The sequence below is a fragment of the Heliangelus exortis genome, chromosome 11, assembly GCF_036169615.1.
Source record: "Heliangelus exortis chromosome 11, bHelExo1.hap1, whole genome shotgun sequence".
Classification (NCBI taxonomy): Eukaryota; Metazoa; Chordata; class Aves; order Apodiformes; family Trochilidae; genus Heliangelus; species Heliangelus exortis.
The window spans coordinates 17,224,305-17,243,805 of record NC_092432.1 but is presented as its reverse complement, the minus strand read 5'-3'; the positions used below and the strand labels follow the sequence as shown (position 1 = coordinate 17,243,805).

The 19,501-nt window shown below is 34.6% G+C and overlaps 1 protein-coding gene across 10 annotated transcripts in view; it reads left to right on the top strand.

The window, feature by feature from the left end:
• Positions 1-19,501, top strand: part of ENTREP2 (endosomal transmembrane epsin interactor 2) — a 111,723-nt gene that overhangs the window by 50,450 nt on the left and 41,772 nt on the right. For all 10 annotated transcript variants that reach the window (XR_011728071.1, XM_071754979.1, XM_071754981.1 and 7 more), the window contains 2 exons: positions 11,909-12,019; positions 19,357-19,488. Coding sequence is in view for 9 of the 10 variants with exons in the window: in XM_071754979.1 (XP_071611080.1) it covers positions 11,909-12,019; positions 19,357-19,488 (243 nt within the window). In the remaining variant the exon portion in view is untranslated. The remainder of the gene's footprint in view (positions 1-11,908; positions 12,020-19,356; positions 19,489-19,501) is intronic.

Sequence of the window (19,501 nt, the reverse complement as noted above, 5' to 3'; positions counted from 1 at the left end):
TTGCCTCTAAAGATAGTCCCAAAAAGAAAAAAATGTAATGAAAAGTGTGAAATGGAAATACCTCCCTTAACAAGCGTAATTAGAACTTCAGGTATATCTTTCAGTATTATGAACTAAAGCAGTAGTGTTAGAGCTTCTTAGACTTTTTTTTTTTTCTTCCCTTTCCATAATTCAGTTTTTATAGTAATGAAAAAAAGGACAGGTGCAATCACAGTTTGTATTGATCTACTATTTGGTGTTTTTACCAACAGATGAACTCTATATTATGTAGAAAGCTGCCTAATGGCAAGATAAATGTGCCCAAAGTGAAGCACATTAGTCAAACTATTGAGTGCCTGTGAAAAAGGTAATTGTCAGGTTTCTGGACTAAAATACAAAAAATACCTCAACACTGAAGAGCAAGCTTTGACTTCAGATGTTGTTTGCCTGTGTGTGAGTAAGCTTTGCAATAGTCAGTGCTGATAGTTTTACAGTGTCTGTATAGTTGTCTCTTTCCTTGTTTAATTGCAAGTATCTTTCAGCAATTGGAAACCACATTTACAGGATGACTATTTGTTCTGATTCAGCAATTAATACTGTATAACTTTGTAACTTCATAGCACAACGTACCATCAGCATGCTAAGAATCGTATTTCTTTGGTTTGCTTCTATAAAACACATGGAAAATACCTATTGTCAGTAATTTCTATTTAACCTAATTCATAGTGCTATAAGCAACTATATAATCAATTAAAATAAATGAAGTCTTTTCTCTTGCAGTGTGTTACAAAATCAGGCATTGGAAAAAGTGGTAACAAAAAGAAAGATAGTGTTACCACGTAAAGCCATGAATAAAGTTTTATAAAATAAACTGTACACAATCTGTTGTGTTCTGAAAACTAGTGATAATTTGATAATACTTTAAGGTGCCAATTTCTTGCTTGCTTTGGACTTGTGGCTAAGACAGGGTTGATAACACACCAGTGGTTTTGGTTGTTTCTGAGTGGTACTTGCACAGTGTCAAGGCTTTCTCTTTTTCCCCCATCTGCATCACTTGCTTTGCTTTTTATTTCTTGTTTCCTTCACTTATTAAACTATCTTTATCTTGACTCCCAAGTTTTTTTTAATTGGCTCTTCCAGTTCTGGTCCTGTCCTACTGCAAGGGGGTGTGAGTGGGTCAGGGTCAGCCCCTCATCCTACTGATTCCGGTTTGCTCATCACTGTATTCCTGAAATTTTTTTTCATTGATGAGGTCTTGTCTTTGCAAGTTTTTAGTTTCTGCAGTCAATAAGAAAGTTGAAGGAGAAATAAACACTAGTACTAATTCACCAATCATTAACTTCTGACTTTATCTTAAATAGAAATGTATTATGTAGTATTGGTATAGAAATGAGTGGGTGGTTGCATGGCTTAACACCTTGGAACCAAAGTCACAACTGAGAATAGCTGTGTATTCCAAGACATTAGCATGACTGCTGTCTATTCAATAGAAGATTGACAAATGTGTACACACTAAGGAAATTTGGGTGTGTTGTTAATGTATAGAAATCTGATTTCAGTTAGACTTTGCGTAGCTTAGTTATTTGAAGGAATCACCAGATTCAGTTTATCTGAATTTCATTGATAGCCATCAGTTGCTTGTTGACAAAATCCTTTATATACATAAGGAATTAGTGTCTGTTATCAAATCACCATTTACATTTACAAGATGAGACAGATACCTGGGCAAAGGAGATCTTTAAATTGTTTATGAATTTATTTTAAACAGTATTTTCTGTATTTTCTGTTAGTTTTCTCATTAAGCTTTCTGTATGTTTAATATCCAGATCTCAGAGAATTTATGGTGCTTTGGAGAAATCTTTCAACAGTCTCTTCTTTGGAAACTAAATGCTGGCACTGCTTAAGATGAAAATGCCATGTTATGTTAGCAATTTATTTCCTCATAGTTTCTGGAAGTCTCTGAAAATTTGTTGAGAGCTTGTGTAGCTCCTGTGGTGGAATTACCTTGTACAAATCTTTAAACTATGCAGTGAGATTCTTTTTCTGTTACAGTCTATGGTAACTGCAAGTCTCTTTGTGCTAAGGAGATTAATAGAGATTCTGAACTGAGTAGAAAGCTTCTCTGTTGCCATATGGCTTTTGGGTGATCCCAGAAAAATGTTTTTACATTTCTAACTGAAAGCTTTTTACAATAAACTGATCGTTTTAATATTTTTTTTCAAGGAACAGTGGCATATTTTTTTTATGTCTGTGAATGTCAGTGAACACAACGTAACACTTAATAATAAGTGATGTTGATTACTCAGAATAGCTATGTAAAAGCTATTTTTTCATATTTCCTATGAAATCGTCATTCCAGATAAAGTTTCATGCTACAGTGAGCATACAAATCTGTGCATACCTTCAGTAACTAGCCTGGGTCTAAAGGCTCAAAAATCTGGTCTCTAAATTTTTTTTTCAGGATTTTTTCTTTCTTTTGTCTTAAATGGAAGAAGACACTGTTCTCAGTGCATTTTTCTTCCAAATGAACGATTAAACCATCACTTTATGTTTTTTGGTTTTTTTTTTTAAGCAGATAGGATATTTACTATTTAAGAAAAATAAAAGAAGGGTCATGCTAAATAGCAGTAGTTCAACCTACTCATCAGGTGCAAGATGTGATTGAAATTTTTTAATTTAAAGGTTGTTCGTTTGTTTTATTTTTCACCCATGCAGAGATCTTGTTTTGGCAGCTGGAATAAATAGATAAACTATGCAGTGGAGAGGTAATGTTAGCATAAATGAATCAAAACTTTAAAAGAAGTTAAAAAATACACTTAGGAGAATGGCAGAATCTAAAGGCGTGTCAGTGTTAGCTTTGATACTTGTGTGATTCTGAGGTGAGATGCAGAATATCACTCTGCTTTAACATGTTCCTTGATCACTGCAGTGTCATGTGCATTCTTTGAACTTGCTGATCAAAATGTTCTCTAGGAACCCTGCTATTAGACAACCAACCTTGTTTGAGAGAGCATTAATTTAAAGGTTAACAAAATGCTGGGTAAAAAACCCTACATCTTGTGTACAAGAGTTGTGCAGATTTTCTGATAAATTGTGGTGTGGTTGAATGCTGAGTATTTCTTGCTTTTGAAAAGAAACTTGGGAAGCTGTAGTTTTTTCTACTTGCAAACCAAAGCCAAAGCTGGTTCACAAAGTAGCTCTTCTAATATAAGACTGTAAATTTTGCTCAGAGCTGGTATGGACTGCACTGTGAGCCTAGGCATTAAAAACAAGAACAGACAGTTTTTCTTTCTCTTTTCTAGAAGCATGACTTCTAGATGGACTAGCACATAACTGTGCTAGTGAACTGAAAGTGTGCTAATAAGAAATCATACCAACTGTATAGGAAACAAACAGGTTTAGTGGTTAGTACTGTGGGATGTTTTTCCAGTGTATGAACTGCTGGTTTGTGCTGTGAATTGGTGCTTCATGTTGGGCTGAGCTGGGGATCTGGAAAGTGTGGTCTTTAAAGTCTGTAAGTAGAGTGTGTAAACAGATTGCATTCATGTCCCAAATTGCTTTTTGCATGCAACTTAACAGAAATATTTACATATTCAACAGTGTGCTGTCACACCTCTTGCTGGCTTTTGTTTGTTTGTATTTTATTTTCCTAAGGCTGCCAGTTCCCTTTCTCCTTCTCTAGTATAGGGAAAGAACTAACAGGAAAACCTACCCCTGGTGCCATTTTATTAGAATATACCTGACAGAAGAGGAAGAAGCCAGAAAATGGAGAAGGAAGTGAAAAATGAAGCATCTATTTAGAATGAACATTTCCTGTCCCTTTTACAGCTTAAAACTTCTTAGAGCTTTTTATTGTCTTGGTCTGTCTGCATCTCTGCTACCCTGGCCCAGCTGCCACCAGCTACCACCCATGTCAGGATCCAGACTCCTCTGTTGAGCATTCATCTGCTAATTAGTTATCCCTGGTGGCAAAATTTCAAAGACCAAAAGCAGCTTTTCCTAAAGAACAGACACAGCCTGCTGGGGCATAACACTTGCCCCTTCCTAAACAAGCACATCTTAATTACCCTTAAACAGACCCTTCTGCTCCCCATCTGCTCCCATTGCTTTGTGTTGCCATGGCAGCAGTTAATGCTTGCACAGTACCATGCAACATGAAACTGTCACAGTTCCAGTATCATTGCTGCTGCTTATAATAAAGAGTATGGTGTGGTTGCTACATTTGCCCTTTCTTCAGACCATCAGTAATTCCCCTGTTGTCACACACTTTCTAAATATGTTTGCTAATGGTCCTTCCATCTCATGTGCTCCTTGGGAATTGCAGGCTGCATCCCATCTGGTCCTGGTGGTTTTGGCAGCCTTTTCACTGACTAATTTCTTCAGCTTTTTCTTGGTGTGAGTCTGGTATCCTTCAGCATTTCTTCTTTCTCCTTAGTAAAGTGTAATCTTGGTTACTAACATCTGCCTCACTTCCTAAAAAAGCACTGAGGAAAAGAGATTCTTTTTGTTTAGTGATGTCTCTATTTGTCTTTCAGTAAAATATTTAGTAATGAACTATAGTTTTGGTCTTGGGTAATTTTTTCATGTTATGGATATTGTGAAGTCCCTTTCCGGCTCTTAATTTTACAATGTTTTACCATAAAGCCATGAGGAATGAAAGAATTACCTACACTTAAACCCTGTGAGTTTGTTCTAACGTTATTTTTTAGTCACAACTGTAGCTAAGTGCATTTCACAAGATCTGTAAGAAACATTTAGCCATTTCAGCACAAGAAAAATTGGGGCATTTCAAAGACTAAATACAAAAATAGAAATGTTAAAAATCTGAAGTCACTTATTTTATGAAATTATACTTTAATAAAAAGAAACAGGCCTAAGTGTTAATGTGTTTTTTTAAAAAAACATTTCAGATGTGCAGCAAGAGCACATTGTTTTCTTTCTTGAGTGGTACTTCATGAAAGTGCAGACAGATAAGTCAAATGGAAAAAACCTCTGAGGGAAAGCAAGCCCCTAATTCTCAAAGTAGATTGAACATTAAATTTAAGATACCTTAAATTTATTATTGCTTTATTATTACTATTAATTAATATTGTTACTATTAATTTATTGTGGCAAGTAAAAACATGTATTTTTGGCACGTGAGTGATATTGACCAAAAAAAAGATTTTTCCACAAGAGCATATGTATTAATGCTATAGAGAAAAGGAGTTCCTGACCGTTAGTAGGAAATGTGAAATATTTGAGGGACTCAGAAGGAGCAGACTTATTAAAATCTGTAGAGAGAAAGCTTAGGGGGGTTCTGGTTGGTTGTTTTGGTTATTTTTTTTAAACAAGTTAGGTTAATAATTTGATGCTGAGTATTCAAAAAGAAAGTTGTTTCAATTCTGGCAGTTTCATTAACAGCTGCAGAGCCTTCTAAAAGCAGTAAAAAGTAGTAAGACAATTTGTTGTGTTTTACCAGTTGTGTGGAGATGACTAGAAATATCACAATTTATTTCTCTGTTTTCAGATTACAAAAAAGAAATATCCTTACTTTGGGCCCTAATAGTTGATATAATTGTCCAAAGTCAAAAGAATCCAGGTGTGAGCTTTGAGAGTGAAGGAGTAAATATGTTTTAAAACTGTAAATACATACATTAAACAAAACCCAACTACTTGTCTTATATTTTTCACATTTCTAATAGTTAATGACAACTCTGCCTTGTAGGGTGCCACTATGAAAGTTATTGTATACAACATAATCTAGAAGCAAAAACTGATTAAATTCCTACAGAATTTCTCCAGATTGAAGCTTCTTCTGAACTCAATTGAACGTTGTTTATTTGCAGTGTATAAGGCATAATCACTGTAGATTTTAAATTGACAATTTAAAATGACTTAGCAGGCTTACCTGGATCACAGATTGAGAAAAATTATGGCTATGGTTCAACATTTTTTTTTGCTCATATATTGCAGTATTTAGTTGAGTTTGCAAAATCTTTGGGTAGAAAAGCTGGAGAGGTCTAGAGTAAAGCAAACAGAAATAGACTCCATTCAGTTGGGTGCTGAAAATGGTCCTGTTCTGTTTATATAATTTAGCAGTCAGGGCTTCTGACCTTGCTTACCTGACAGAAGCCTTTCTTAATGATGAAAGTAAAAGCATTCTGGTGTGTGAGCTTCCAGAGAAACCACATAATTATTCATTAATAAGAATAATTGCACGTAAGTAGTTAATGGCCATCATTGTTTTGGGAAAGAGAGATGCAAAATATCTGTGTATCTGAACTTTATAAAATGCTTGTCTCTAATTATGCCACTGCCAGGAAGGGCTGCTTGTGTAGCCTTTTGGTGCCTGTCCTTGTCAGCAGGACAAAATGAGCTTTTATTTCCTGGGGGTATTCTGCTGCAGATGTCATGGAAGGTTAATTTATATGGAGTAGCATTTCACTGACACGTCCATGGAGATGAAGATGAATCCTTCCAGCAACGCGACACTCACAAAAAGTAATATATTGTGTGTATGAAGGGGACTGTATTAATGCATTTGCTATGGAGTTATAAAATCAGTCTTATATAAATTGGTTTTCGAATTGTTAGACTACTCACACATTTAAAAAAAATAATACTAATTTCTAATTTGTGATTTAGCTGGCTGTTTCTTTTAAAGGAATGGTAGGAAGACGATAGAAACAGAGCAACTAATAAAATTATCTAAGTTCATTTTCATAGGGGACTTAAAGTTATCCAGTGTTTCATTCTTAAGTTACAGCTCAAGTACTCCATGATCTGCAAGATTCTGAAGAGCAGCTTTTGTTTACATTCAGAGGAAAAATGCTTTCGTTACCAAGCTTCCTACAATTACTCTTTGTTGCTTTTAATGCAGTTAAGAAAGGTATGCACGTTAGACGTCAATTTAGAAAAGTCTATTAGAATTGAAATAGCAGAAAATTGTTAGCTGCTGCAGTTAGCTAGTTTTGACAACTTTGTGCTTAATGTTTCTGAGCTGAGAGAACAAGGGCTTTATTACTAAATGAGATCCCTATTACACTTCCCCCCCAATAAAAATAAACTGTAAATTGATACTACTGTAATACAGCATTATAGAAATAACCACATATTGTTTTATGTTGAATATGACAATGCTAAGTTGACTCTTGTGTTACAGTCCTTGAGCCTTATCACACTGGAGGAACTAGTCTGTGTAGCCATCAGAATTTTAATCTATGCAAATTGCCTTAATCAGGAAGGTATTGAGTGGAATACTCCCATTATGACCTATTAGAGGAGATTTATTTGGGTATAAATAGATCTTTCCCTTTGTCAGTTACAGGGTCCTCCTGTATACAGCCTGGAAAGCATTACCAGATCACTAAATTTATTACTGTCGTTGTTATTTACTAAACAATAATACAGGAGGAAACTAAACTACTACTTTGTTGTCCTTTGAGATGCAAATCCTCTTAGAAATACACAGTGCCCTGTGCTCTTCTCAACAGCTTTCACATAATTTTTTTGAGGATATGGCTTGCTGATTCTTGGTAAAAGAATCTTGGATTGCTACTCTAATAATGAATGAAATAGTGTACAAGAGAGATGTGACTTTTGTCTTCTTGTAAATTAAAATCAGTAGCATTATAAACTTGTATGACATAATTTTTGAAGTTCTAGGTAAGCTTTTTCACAGAAATTTTTTATATAAAATACAGAAATTAAGATATAACCAAGCATTTACTAATAAATTATCTAAATTACAAGATCTGTTTGAAGGAAAAAAAAGTTAATAGGAGTGTAACATGGTCAGTAAAATGTATACAGAGTTTTATTTTAGAATTTTCAACTGAAATATTTAGCTTTAAAATTAGAATTAGTTCCATGTATTTTAATAAAATAATTATTTTAATATAATATTTATACCAAGGTTTCAGCATTCTCAAAAAGTTATAATCTCATTAGACCTAGTCAAAAGACTTTTAGCTGGAAAAAATGTAATTTAATTTAATTTAATAATGACTGGAATTGAACAGTTGTTTTTATTTTAGGATAAATCAGTATGACTTACAATTCTTAACATAAAAGCATTAAAATCTTCAGCTTGTGCCATACAGCAGGGAATTTTTTCCACTTGTTTATTATTGAACACTACTTTAGACCTAGAGAACATTTTTGTTCAAGCCTCTATTTTAATTCAGGAAAGGACATGGAATGCTGAATAAACAGATCTTGAATGCCATTTCTTTTTATTATCAGTCTCTTCCTGGCAAGCATTGAGAAATTATTTTTAAGTGGTGTAATTGAATCATGAAATAAAGCTGTATCAATTAAGAGGCAAATAATGGGAAGGTAAATTTTGTTGTTTCTTGTGGGCTTGCAAACCATTTGTTGGCAATGTTAGTTTGATTGCCATTTCTGTGTAACAAGTTTTTTAATTGGGCTCATTTTAAAATTATGTGTGAGTTATCTATTCTATAAGCTGTAATTAAATGAATTTTGAGCAGGCAGTATTTAAGTGTATTCATTCTGAACTCCATGAAAGATTTGTGAATACCATAAACAATTGTATCTGGTGTATTGAAATATAAAAATATCAAATCATTCAGATAAAAAATAATCCTAGTAATAATTTACATTATTGTAATAACAGCAACAGTGTAATTAATATTGCTTTCTTTATTGAGAAGTAATCTTGGAAGTAATCCTGTATTCTTAGGGTTATATGTTGACAAATATAGGAGTTTCTGCAAAGCTTTTGATGGGACTGCTGGAAGAGAATGTGTGTGTGTGTATATATAATATTTATATATACGCCGTTATCTGTTACTCAGTATAACAGATCTTAAAATGTCATCATACATTTTATTATTAGGGGGGTGATTATTTAAGGGACTAGGCAAGAAAAGATGGTACTCTGAAATAAGGTAAGGTATGAATGTCCAGTGCTTCAGCTACTTGTGCAAGTTTCCCATGAGTCTACTATTAGCAATAAGATGTTATTTATCCTTTGGTGAAATGAGGTGAGCTGCATTGTGGAGAAAGAGTAAGCATGTGTGTTTATTGTGGAGAAGCTGACTAGACAGAAAAGTCAGCAGTCTTAATAAATGCAGCATCTGCTTGGTCCAACAGATGGGTTGTTTCTGTACCCCAGATAATCTTGCACTAACAGTACTGGCACAATCGATGATCTCACAGCTTCATAGTTCTTGGTGCTCATGAATTCTCAGTTTTACTTCTGGTTGTGTCCTTCTGCATGTCTGTCAGGGAAATTATAGAATAAATTATGATAAATGTTACTATGGATAGACAATGTAAGCCAAAGCTTTGTGAGCAAAATGCCATGCTGCAAGTTTTTAACCTACTTATGCAGTATATTACAGAGTACATTAGCCACTGGCTATTCTTGCTTCTTCACAAATCATAATTGTGTGTATTAAAATGCATATTTTTTTAAAACAAAATAAATATATGCATACATATGTGGTTAGAAAAAGTCGATAGTATCTAATGTCAAACTACAGTGTCTCAGAAAGCTTGTGAAATGTGAAAAAAAAGGATGACTTTATCACCTTTCAGAGAGCTACAGGACAGGAAACAACAGGAACAAATACATATGCATGATATTACAAGTACAGAGGATTGCCAGGTTTTCCAAAGCAAGCCTAACATGTCAATTCCTGATCTTTATGAAAGTACAGTACACAGTAGTGCTGAGCACTGAAGGTAACATTAGCTAGGTGTTAGTGTCTTGACTATCAAACCACTGAAAACCTTTAGGGGAAGTAGTGATTAAAATGCTAGCAATGAAAAGAAAATCCTGTTTTGTATCTATCTCCAAAATGAAAGTGTGAGGAATTAAAAACTTGCTTTTACAAATACGGTTTCATCAGCCACAATGTTTACATCACTTTTGGATGACCAAGTAGGACTTTAGGAGGAGCACAGAAGAGTTATGGATGCCCAGTCCCTAAAAGTGTTCAAGGCCAGGTTGGATGGGCCTTGGAGCAACCTGGTCTAGTGGAAGGTGTCCCAACAGGGGGGTTGGAACTAGGGAATCTTTGATCTTTTCCAGTCCAAGCCATTCTATGAATCTATGACCTTAACTACTTTGCATATAGAGACTTCTTCCTCTTTGTAGTAGTAAGCCATTCTTCAAACAATATTTAATGTGTACTTTTCCTTTTTAATGGGCTCCTGATTTATTCATATGCAGTAGTTAATATTGCTTTATGCATATGCCTATTTTCTTTCATATAGCAGGCATAAAGGTGCATGCTACCCCTTGGTGCCAGGCACTGAAATGTAGGGATGCTACAAACTTGATATAATTGCTTACAGCTAGAGTTTTCACTGAATTAGCTTTTGTGCAGGTTTTTTTGATGCAAGGTTGTGTTGTATTTTGACATTCAGTTCAAAGTGAAAGGGCAAACTACTTCTGGGAAGATGGCTTACTCTGGAATAACATATTCATCCTTGGAACTTTTTATTCAAACATAAGAAGCAGTACAGTGAGAGTCAACACATTGCCAAAAACTTCTGAGGCTTGCTGAGCTCAAGCTCTCAAGGCTCAACCTGCAGAAATCTCAAGGAGCTCTAGATTTATATAATCTGGTACAAAAACTCTTTATACTTTTTGCAAATAGTTAATACAGTCAGATGCGTGAAGGTGCTTGCATAGTTACATCTTATAAATTTTTACTGTACATTTCTGGAAGAGGCATTGTTTGTTATATGTTTAGCCAATGACTGCAGCAGATTTATTGGCACTCAACATGAAGTCTAAACCCACAGTGCTGAGTTCAAGAGTCCAGTTCTCTGCCATCTGAGCTTAGCCAGGCTGGTCCCACTCAGGAAAGCAGAGTGAAGTGACCTGTCTTGACGAATGATGTTCTTTTTCACTAAGAAAACACAATGCAGGAGCACCAGCAGCACAGGGAGAGATGATGTACAAGTGAACCCCAATCCAACCTTTTATTTTTTTTTTTTTTTTTTTTTTTTCAATTGAAAAAAAAAAACCTTGAAAAAAAAAAAGCCATTTTGGATTTTAAATTGCCAAAAATATTCATACCATATGAATTGACACAAGATAATACCTGGTGAGAACAGTGACTGGAAATAATGTAAACTATGGGAGTACATAGGAAAAAAAGATGCAACAGAATTTCCTGCTAATTTCAGATAATTCAATCAGAGTGTGACTGTTACGTGGTAACATGAACATTGAATATTTAAGGTGGCCACATATGGAGCACAGGTTTATTCTTTGCTGCTTGTGTCTTTCTGTTTCCCTAACTATTGAGAACTCCATCTGCCCCCATTGGGCTAGGGCTTTTTTATGCTTAAAGAAATAAAATTATGGTTAAGTTGATGCAATTGAGTTAATGATTGTTTTAGGATATTTTGAGAAGAGAAGAAAGGAGTAACAAACATAAAGTTTAGTTGTTGTGGAGGATGATGCTTAAATTGTAGTTATTGTTTAAATATATATATATATATCCAGATTTTAATTCACCTTTTTCCCCCCAACTTTTACAAAGTCATTGTACAAGATTGAAAAATACTTTTCCTCTTTAAGAAACCCATATCTATATCAAAAGGGATTTGAATTTTTTCAAGACTACTTTTGACTATAGAAATACTTTTTTCAAATTTTGCAAGTGAATGCTTATTCACAAAACCCATTAAGTTTTCAGTATGTGAGGTAAAAGTGGGAGATAAATGGATAATTATGAAAGGGCTGAAGAAAAACAGGTGACAGTCAAGTATAGCTTTGATTTAGCTTTGTCCTGCAGTTTGACACTCAGGATGTTTCAGATTAATTTTTTTCTTTAAAATGTATGAAATGTTACCATTCCTGTAATTGTGTGACAAGCTGGAAGTTCTTGCACGCCTAAATGCTGTTCTTTTTCTTGTTTGCCTCTTGCAGTGAATAATAATAGGCTGTTTGCTTTTTTTCCAGATAACCTTTTTCATGCTATTGTCTGCAGTGTGTGTAATGTTGAACTTGGCTGGTTCCATTCTCTCTTGTCAGAATGCTCAGCTGGTAAAGTCTCTGGAAGGATGTCAGTTGGTGAGTAATGTAAAATAAGTCTGTTATACAGGGTGATGGGTTTTATTCTTCATTTGTCTGGTTTATATACACATACTCCTTTGGTTTTCAGTATGTGATAAACAGTGTGTGTTTAGTATAGCCTTAGAACATGAAAAATCGTGTAGGGGATAAGTCTGAGAGTTAAAATGGTAATGTGTTTACAGTGTTTGCCACTTCAGAAAGTAGGTTGTAGCATTAGAAAGTCTTGCTTCTTAGTGTCATGGTACAAATGATGGTTACACTGAATAGGTGGAATACAGGCCACATCAAAGCAATGCAGGGATTACCATTTGATGTCAGCAGTATCAGGATTTCATCTAACAGCTCCTTATACAGATGGTGTATTTCACAGATGTACTGATGATAGTAGTAATGTTCTAGTATGTGTATGTTTACATGTTATTTGTCTATATAAATTCTTTTTTTTTAAATTTATTTCAAAGGCAAATTTGTTACTTACATTAAATAAAACAGAATAATAAAAATTATCAGAACAGTAAAAAGTATCATTATCACAGAGATGTGACATGCTCTGAATTATTAAAAGGCACAGAATGCCTCATCTTTGTTCTATCTCAAGAAAAAAGTACATGTATGTTGAACTCTTTAACATATTTTTTATATAAGTCATAAAGATGTCTGCAGAACTAAACACATCTTTAACCTCTAATTTAAAGTAAATAACAAAAAAATTTATTTCCTATGACCAATACATTCAGGAAACAAATAACGTTGAATTATAAGATTGTCAAATGGAGTGGATGATGTTTATGGGTATGCATGAGTGCTCTTTTTAGTATAATCTGGCTGTCTAGCAAAGTAGACCAACGAAGCAGTGTAAGCTGTATGAGTATGCACTCAGAAGATTTCTTAGGAGTATGCACACATACCTATCCCAAGACATTGACTTGAATGATAAAGAGTTTTTCTCTCTAATGCCAACACATGACTACAAAATGCTAGCACACCTCTTGTATTAAGCCATTGTTTTTCTCCTTTGATATTTAAGGGCTTTTTCCTTCAGGCTTTTATTTATACATGGAACCTTAATGAAACTAAGTTGAAATAACATAAAATGTGTCAGCAAATAATTTGAAAGGCACATGGAAAGTACAGAACCGGAAAGCATTTTAGTGTGGCGTGTCACGTGTCTTCACCTTGTTTAGTCAGCTTTTAAGCCTGTTTTCCTGTCATCCATCCTGTTTCAGAGTGTGTCTGCAGCTCCATCAGTTAGGTAGTCTGGAAAACCTCAGGTATTCTCCTAAGCTTTTGCCAGTGTTTGCGACTTCCAAGTGTGATTGGGGTAAAGGCTTCATAAAACCAGAGAACCAGGTAGCTGACCAGCTGACCAGAGAGGAAGGGAGGATTTGCTACAGACTCCTTTCAGGTAGTTGTAAAGAGCAATGAACCTCAGCCTCCTTTTTCCAAGATAAACAACTGCTGTTTCTTCAGCTGCTCCTTGTAAGACTTGTTCTCTAGACCCTTCACCAGCTTTGTAGTCCTTTTTTGGACACACTTTATTATCCCCCCTTCTTCCCTCCTTTGTCTAGCCTTCTGTTGTCTTGTTCTAATAGTGAGGGAATGGCGTGGTATGAAACAAATGCTTTCACTGGGCAGGCAGAGGCTTTGCAGGTGGACTCAGACTTTGCCTTTTGGTAGGCATTTTGTGATTAAGAGGTTTGGCAAGAGCTCATGTAGCAGAGAGATTCCTGAGGAAGTGATTTCCCCATTTGTTCTCTTGTGCCAGAATTCAAAGGAAGCCTTTGCTTGTTTCTTCAGGTTATTGGAATATTGTCATTTAATCAATAATCTTGCAAACAGTGTTTTGCATTTTTTCCAAAGGACAGTATACTTGGTTAGTAAATTAAAAGGCAACACTTACTTGAGCTTTCGTGGTTTTTTTCTGCTACAGATGGAATGTTGAAATTTTCCTCTAGATGACAAAACACTGAGCAGGCAAAAGATAAGACAAATGTTCAAACCACTAATCTCAATTTTCAGAGCATGATGAAATACTAAGTAGCTTTGCTACTGTGTGTTACACTGGATGAAGGCAATTTAATTCCATAGTGATTGTTTATTATATCTAAATTGTTATGAAAAAAAAAAAGTTTTTTCTGCCCAGGCCTTACTTGTAGGATTTTCCTTAATACCACATTGCATTGATTGACTTATACATGAATACATTATATTGCTATGTTGAAGTGCTCATAGGTATGAAATCTTGGAATTCTGTTCTTGTAGACCACCCACTGGTTTTCACTCAAAAAAGGAAAAAGGCTGTTTCTTAACTTGTTCTAAACTTAGATGGCTCACTCTAGTGTTGTAGATATGTGCAGTCCTGCATTTTGTGGCTGTGTATGCATTATCAGTGAGCTCTAAATGCTTACATTGCTTACTAGGATATAAATTTACTTTATGGAGATGAAGCTCTCTAGGAGTCAAACTCCAACTTTTGTAAATGTGTGGTTTAAGATGTAATTAACATCCCATGTTAACAGTACTAGACAAAAACATGCTAGAAAGTTTCCAGGAATGGTACAGTATACAACTAAAATTCAAGCTAAATGCTGTTTTACTTTTAATATTTCTGTCAAACTCATGCTGTATATATGGCTTCAAAAGTGATAATAGTGATGCTTCGTGGAGTTTAAATTCAGAAGTGTTTCACATGTAGTTTTTTCATGTTGTTGAAAGGAGAAAAATTAGAGACAAGGGTCTTACTTTGCTTTAAACACTGGGGATTTATTGCAGATTCTGTAATACATATTTTTGTGTGAATATGAAAATGTGCTCACCATATGTTAGCATTTTGAATGTTTAATTTGTCAATTTAGTATTTGTGCTGTTTATCCTACAGCTTAGCAACATACAACACTCATAGAAAAAACCAAACGGTAGCTTTAATGGCTTGTTATAAAAATTTAATTGGATTTTTTCCATTATTAGCTATAGATCCTGCAGCCAAAAACCTCAAGAATACTGCAGTAAGTCAGTAAGAGGTGGATGTGTACAGAGCAGTTACACTCTCAAGCTGTTCATTAATGTCTGTATAAGAAACAACTTTTCTTAGAAATTTTATTCTCAAAATAATTTTCAATATTCTCAATTTGCATATTCAAGTTTATATTCTATTACTGTACAACACAGAATTTTCTCAGTGCTGTTTTATTTCTTTTTCTTTCTTGGGTGTACCTGTCTTAAAGTTGCTTATTCATGTAAAAGTAAATGTTCTCATTTTAATCAAATTTACAGCCACTTATTATTCAGAAAAGTAGTGATAGTGTCTATCTCTGTATAGAAAGAATTCTTATGATTTATTTTGCAGTCATACAGCAGAAATCATCCTGTGGTTTTATAGTAACATAAAAAGTAAGATGCCTTTTTGTCTTAATTATTTTTAACTGGAATAGGCAAAGCAAGTGAAAGTTCATGGAGAGATGAATGGCATAGCCCAGTTCCATAACTGAGCTTTCTTTGTGATGTAGCTATGTTAAATTCTGTGCATAATGAAAAACATTTTTTACAATTCCAAGAAAATGTCTTTTTTTTGTTGTTCTGACTCACTCATCAGTTTTTTCTGTTGATATTTCCCTACGCTGAAATTTATTCCTTACTTTTCTTTCTTTTTCTCTTTGAATAAGCTGCTGTAAATGACAAGTGCTCCTTCCCATAAATATACCAGTGAGGCCCTGTTGAAATTCACTCACTTGTTTTCAACCTTTTCTTATTTTTAAATTTTTTTCTTTTGAAACTTTGTCATGCTGTTTTTATGTTTCCTATGAAAATGCCTGAATGTTGATTTAGAGGAAAAAGTAAAATATATTACTACTTTTACTAGAAGTTTAACATTTGCAATAGGGAAAGAGTTGAGTACAAAGTAATACTTTTTAGGGAGATTGTGCTGTTACTCAGAAGTAATTTACCCTTTGTTAAGACACCTGCAATATCTAGACTGAGTTTGAATGGAAACAGGTAAAAAAGCCTGGTCTGCACACACTTTTCTTATTTTATTGTAGCATAGGGTACTTTGTGTGTGTATATATATATTTTTTTTTAATAAGTCTGAAGTTTTCTGTGTTCTTTGTTGGAGGATCCTTTACTTTTTTGACCCTCTGCTACATAAAAATGAGATTTTAATGTTTTTTTATCACTTTTGGGGTAGCAGTACTGCTTTCTTGACAAGACAAATAAACTTAAAAGACAATTTATCCATGTAGGCAGCTCAGGCTGATGTTCAAAATCTTAAGCACCCTGTGGATGAGGGTGCACTGTGCAACTGTTACAAATATGAAAGTACACAAACTATACTGTGATTAAGGACTATGCTTACTAGCATGAGTAAGAATCACAAAGTGGAATGCCAAGTATGTATATGGAAACTGATACTGGGGAGTATGTGCAGGGGATTAAGGGAATGGTGCTTTATTTTTGAGCTCTGCCAATCAACAAAGTATTTAACAGAAGAGAGGAGAAAACACAGGTTTGGAGGTACTGCTGATGCACTTTGTCTGAGGCTGGCAAACACCAGCCCTGCAGCTGGAATACATCATCCCAACTCCCTTTTCCCTGTTACGCTGTGGCTTTATTCTTTGTGCTGCTCTCTGTACTTGTGAAGCCACACAGTGACATCTCACATCTGATCTGGAATAAAATAAACCACTCCCACACAAAGTAAGAAAAGTGAGGTTTGGCAATGTTAAGGTCAGAGGATAGCTGTATGAATTCTTGATCCTGTAAACAATTCTCTTTTAAGACTTTAATAAAAAGAGTTACTGGGCAGTACAGAGCTACAGAACATCTTTTAGAGTGTGCATTGAGAATCTCTCATAGAAAAAGAATCTTGGCCAAGAAAGTAATTCTCTTTTTATCCTTATTTCTGTGGCACCTGTTCATTATGTGAGATAAAAGTACACTTGAGATCTGTATTTCATATTAGAAATGTCAAATACATCCCATTGTGAGTCAGTGACTATCGTTCATTGAACAAGGGCAGCATGAATCTGAGAATAAATGATCTTGCAGCAGATAGCTTTATCTGAAGTTCATTTTCCTCATTATAAAAAGGTTTTAGTGGCTGAAGTTTTTATTGATTTGTTCTATGCCTAGTTCTGATATAGCAGCTGTAGCGTTCTGGCTGCTGAATTTGACACAGCTCTAAATTCAAAGTGTAAGTTTCAAACTTTCTCTCTAGCATTTATCTAACAGTTCACACCATTTTCAAAGTGGTGCAGGAGCAAGTCCTCACCAAGTGGCACTTGGTGCTTCCTATTTTCCATTGATTTGAAGTGCTGAGGTTATCTGATCATAAACCATGTAGTTGGATTTTACTTGTATCTTTCACTTTTTAAAAGATTACAGGAATTGAAAGAAAAAACAAATCCCCAAACAAAACAACAAAACCCACACTACTGTCAAACCCACCCTACTGTCAGAAATTGTTAAAGCAGCTTTTTGTATCAAACTGTATGCTAATTAGAAATAACACTATTATTACAAAGGGTCTAAACTATGTGTGGCTTAGGCTATGACCAGTCTCTGAGTTGCCATAGATAATTATTTCTATTACTGCCTTTGAGTATATGGGAAATGGTATAATTTACATATCTGGATTTTTTGAAAGCCTTTATACAAATTATGCTGGCTAGAGGGCAATCTGGAGTCCCAGGAACTGAAGCCCACAGAGACAGCATTATGCCCTGAGCATGCCTTTCTCACTGTATTATGGCAAGCATTCACTCATCTGCCTCTCATCTGGTGAAGTTTTATTTTTATTTTCTGGACTCTTATTTCTGCTCTTCCATCTGCTGTTCTGGTCACCAGCATGTAAGCAGAGAGTATTTGATAGGTCTAGTAGGGGTGACACTGAAAAATATGTGTATTTAAATATGTAGATAGTAAAATATTATTTACAATTTAAACATTCTTCCATATCTTAAGCAGGAAGAAATTATGCTCTTGAAGTTATTCTATCTTTAAGGCCAGTGCAAGATAATTTTACAAGAAATGCTATTATCTCTATTTATTCAGAAAATTGGCAACATCCTAGAGAGAATTTGAATAAAATTAGTAAATGAATATTTGCATTTGGAAATTTTTTTGCAGGTTTGTGCTTGTCTTTTTGAAAACGGTAAGTATAGGGGTGATTTGGATCCCACCCAGCTGATGTGCTTCACTCTATACTTGGAGGAATACAGGCATAATCATTCCTGAATGGTACATTGACTCTTTTATTCTTCTCATGACAAGCCATCAAAGTTTCTTATAAGTGTCATTCTCACTGCTGATTATTGACGTGTAGAAACCTCAGATCTGGTATTTTTAAGTTCACAATTCAGGATACTCCCATGTGATACTAATTACTTTTCTCAATATGAACTCTAATTGAATTACATTTACTGACCTGGAGAAGTATTGTATCCCATTGTTATTCCTTTAAATAGTCTGCAAAATGGGAATGAAGAAAGCATAGAAATACCCAATCAAGAAAAATCACAGCAATGACAGTTCATATGAACAGGCTGGGTAAAAATGTGTACTGAGTTAAATTTTGGGTTAAAAATGTGTTGGACAGAAGCATTGTTTTGTTTAATGAGGAAGTCAGAATCAGGATAATGTTTTCATTGAGCTAAATGGCATTATTTTAGAATCACTCATATCTTTATTTTTTGAGAATGATCAGGATTCATTTATGCAAGCCATTGGAGAATAGAATGTGTAATGCTTTTAAAAAATGTAAAAAACATTGAATACTTATTGTATTAAAGACCAACTGAACATAGGAATGTAAGTAGCAAACCTTATTCAAATTAGAAATACATATGAGATGAAATATACCTTTTACTTCCTCCACTTTTTCTTCATACTCTGTTCTCTTTTCTAAAGTGTATGTCATGAGTTTTTAGTGATTATTTTTCCTTTTATGTTTAAGTATGTTATGTTTGTGATCATGAGTGCTTTTTGTGTTTTCTGAATTTTTGCTACTTTTTGTCTTTCTCCACTGAGTATAATATGATGTTTATTTAGTTGAGTTACACTGATTTCATCTGGCTTTGTAAAACAATTTTGTTTTTTAATAAAGTGGTATAAAAGATAACATTCTTCTTTGGTATTGTATCCTCTACCTGTATTTTACCTGGTTTTATAGCTTATGTTAGCCAATGGAAGTTATTCTGCTTCAGGGAGTTCTGCATAGAGATTTTAATTTTGCATTTAGTAGTCATTGCTGTCAAGATAAGTGTAAACATAATTTTTAGGAACTGTATTTCTGTCACTTTGCTTTCTCTTGAGTTTTGTTGTTTTTTTTCCCTCCACAGATTAAATTTGACAGTGATGGTGTCTGTGTTTGCTGTGAAATGCAGCATCAAACATCAGGCTGCAGTAACCTGGGAGAAACGCTGAAACTGAACCCTCTGCAGGAGTGTAATGTTGTGAGGCTGACCCTAAAGGTGTGTGTGAGAG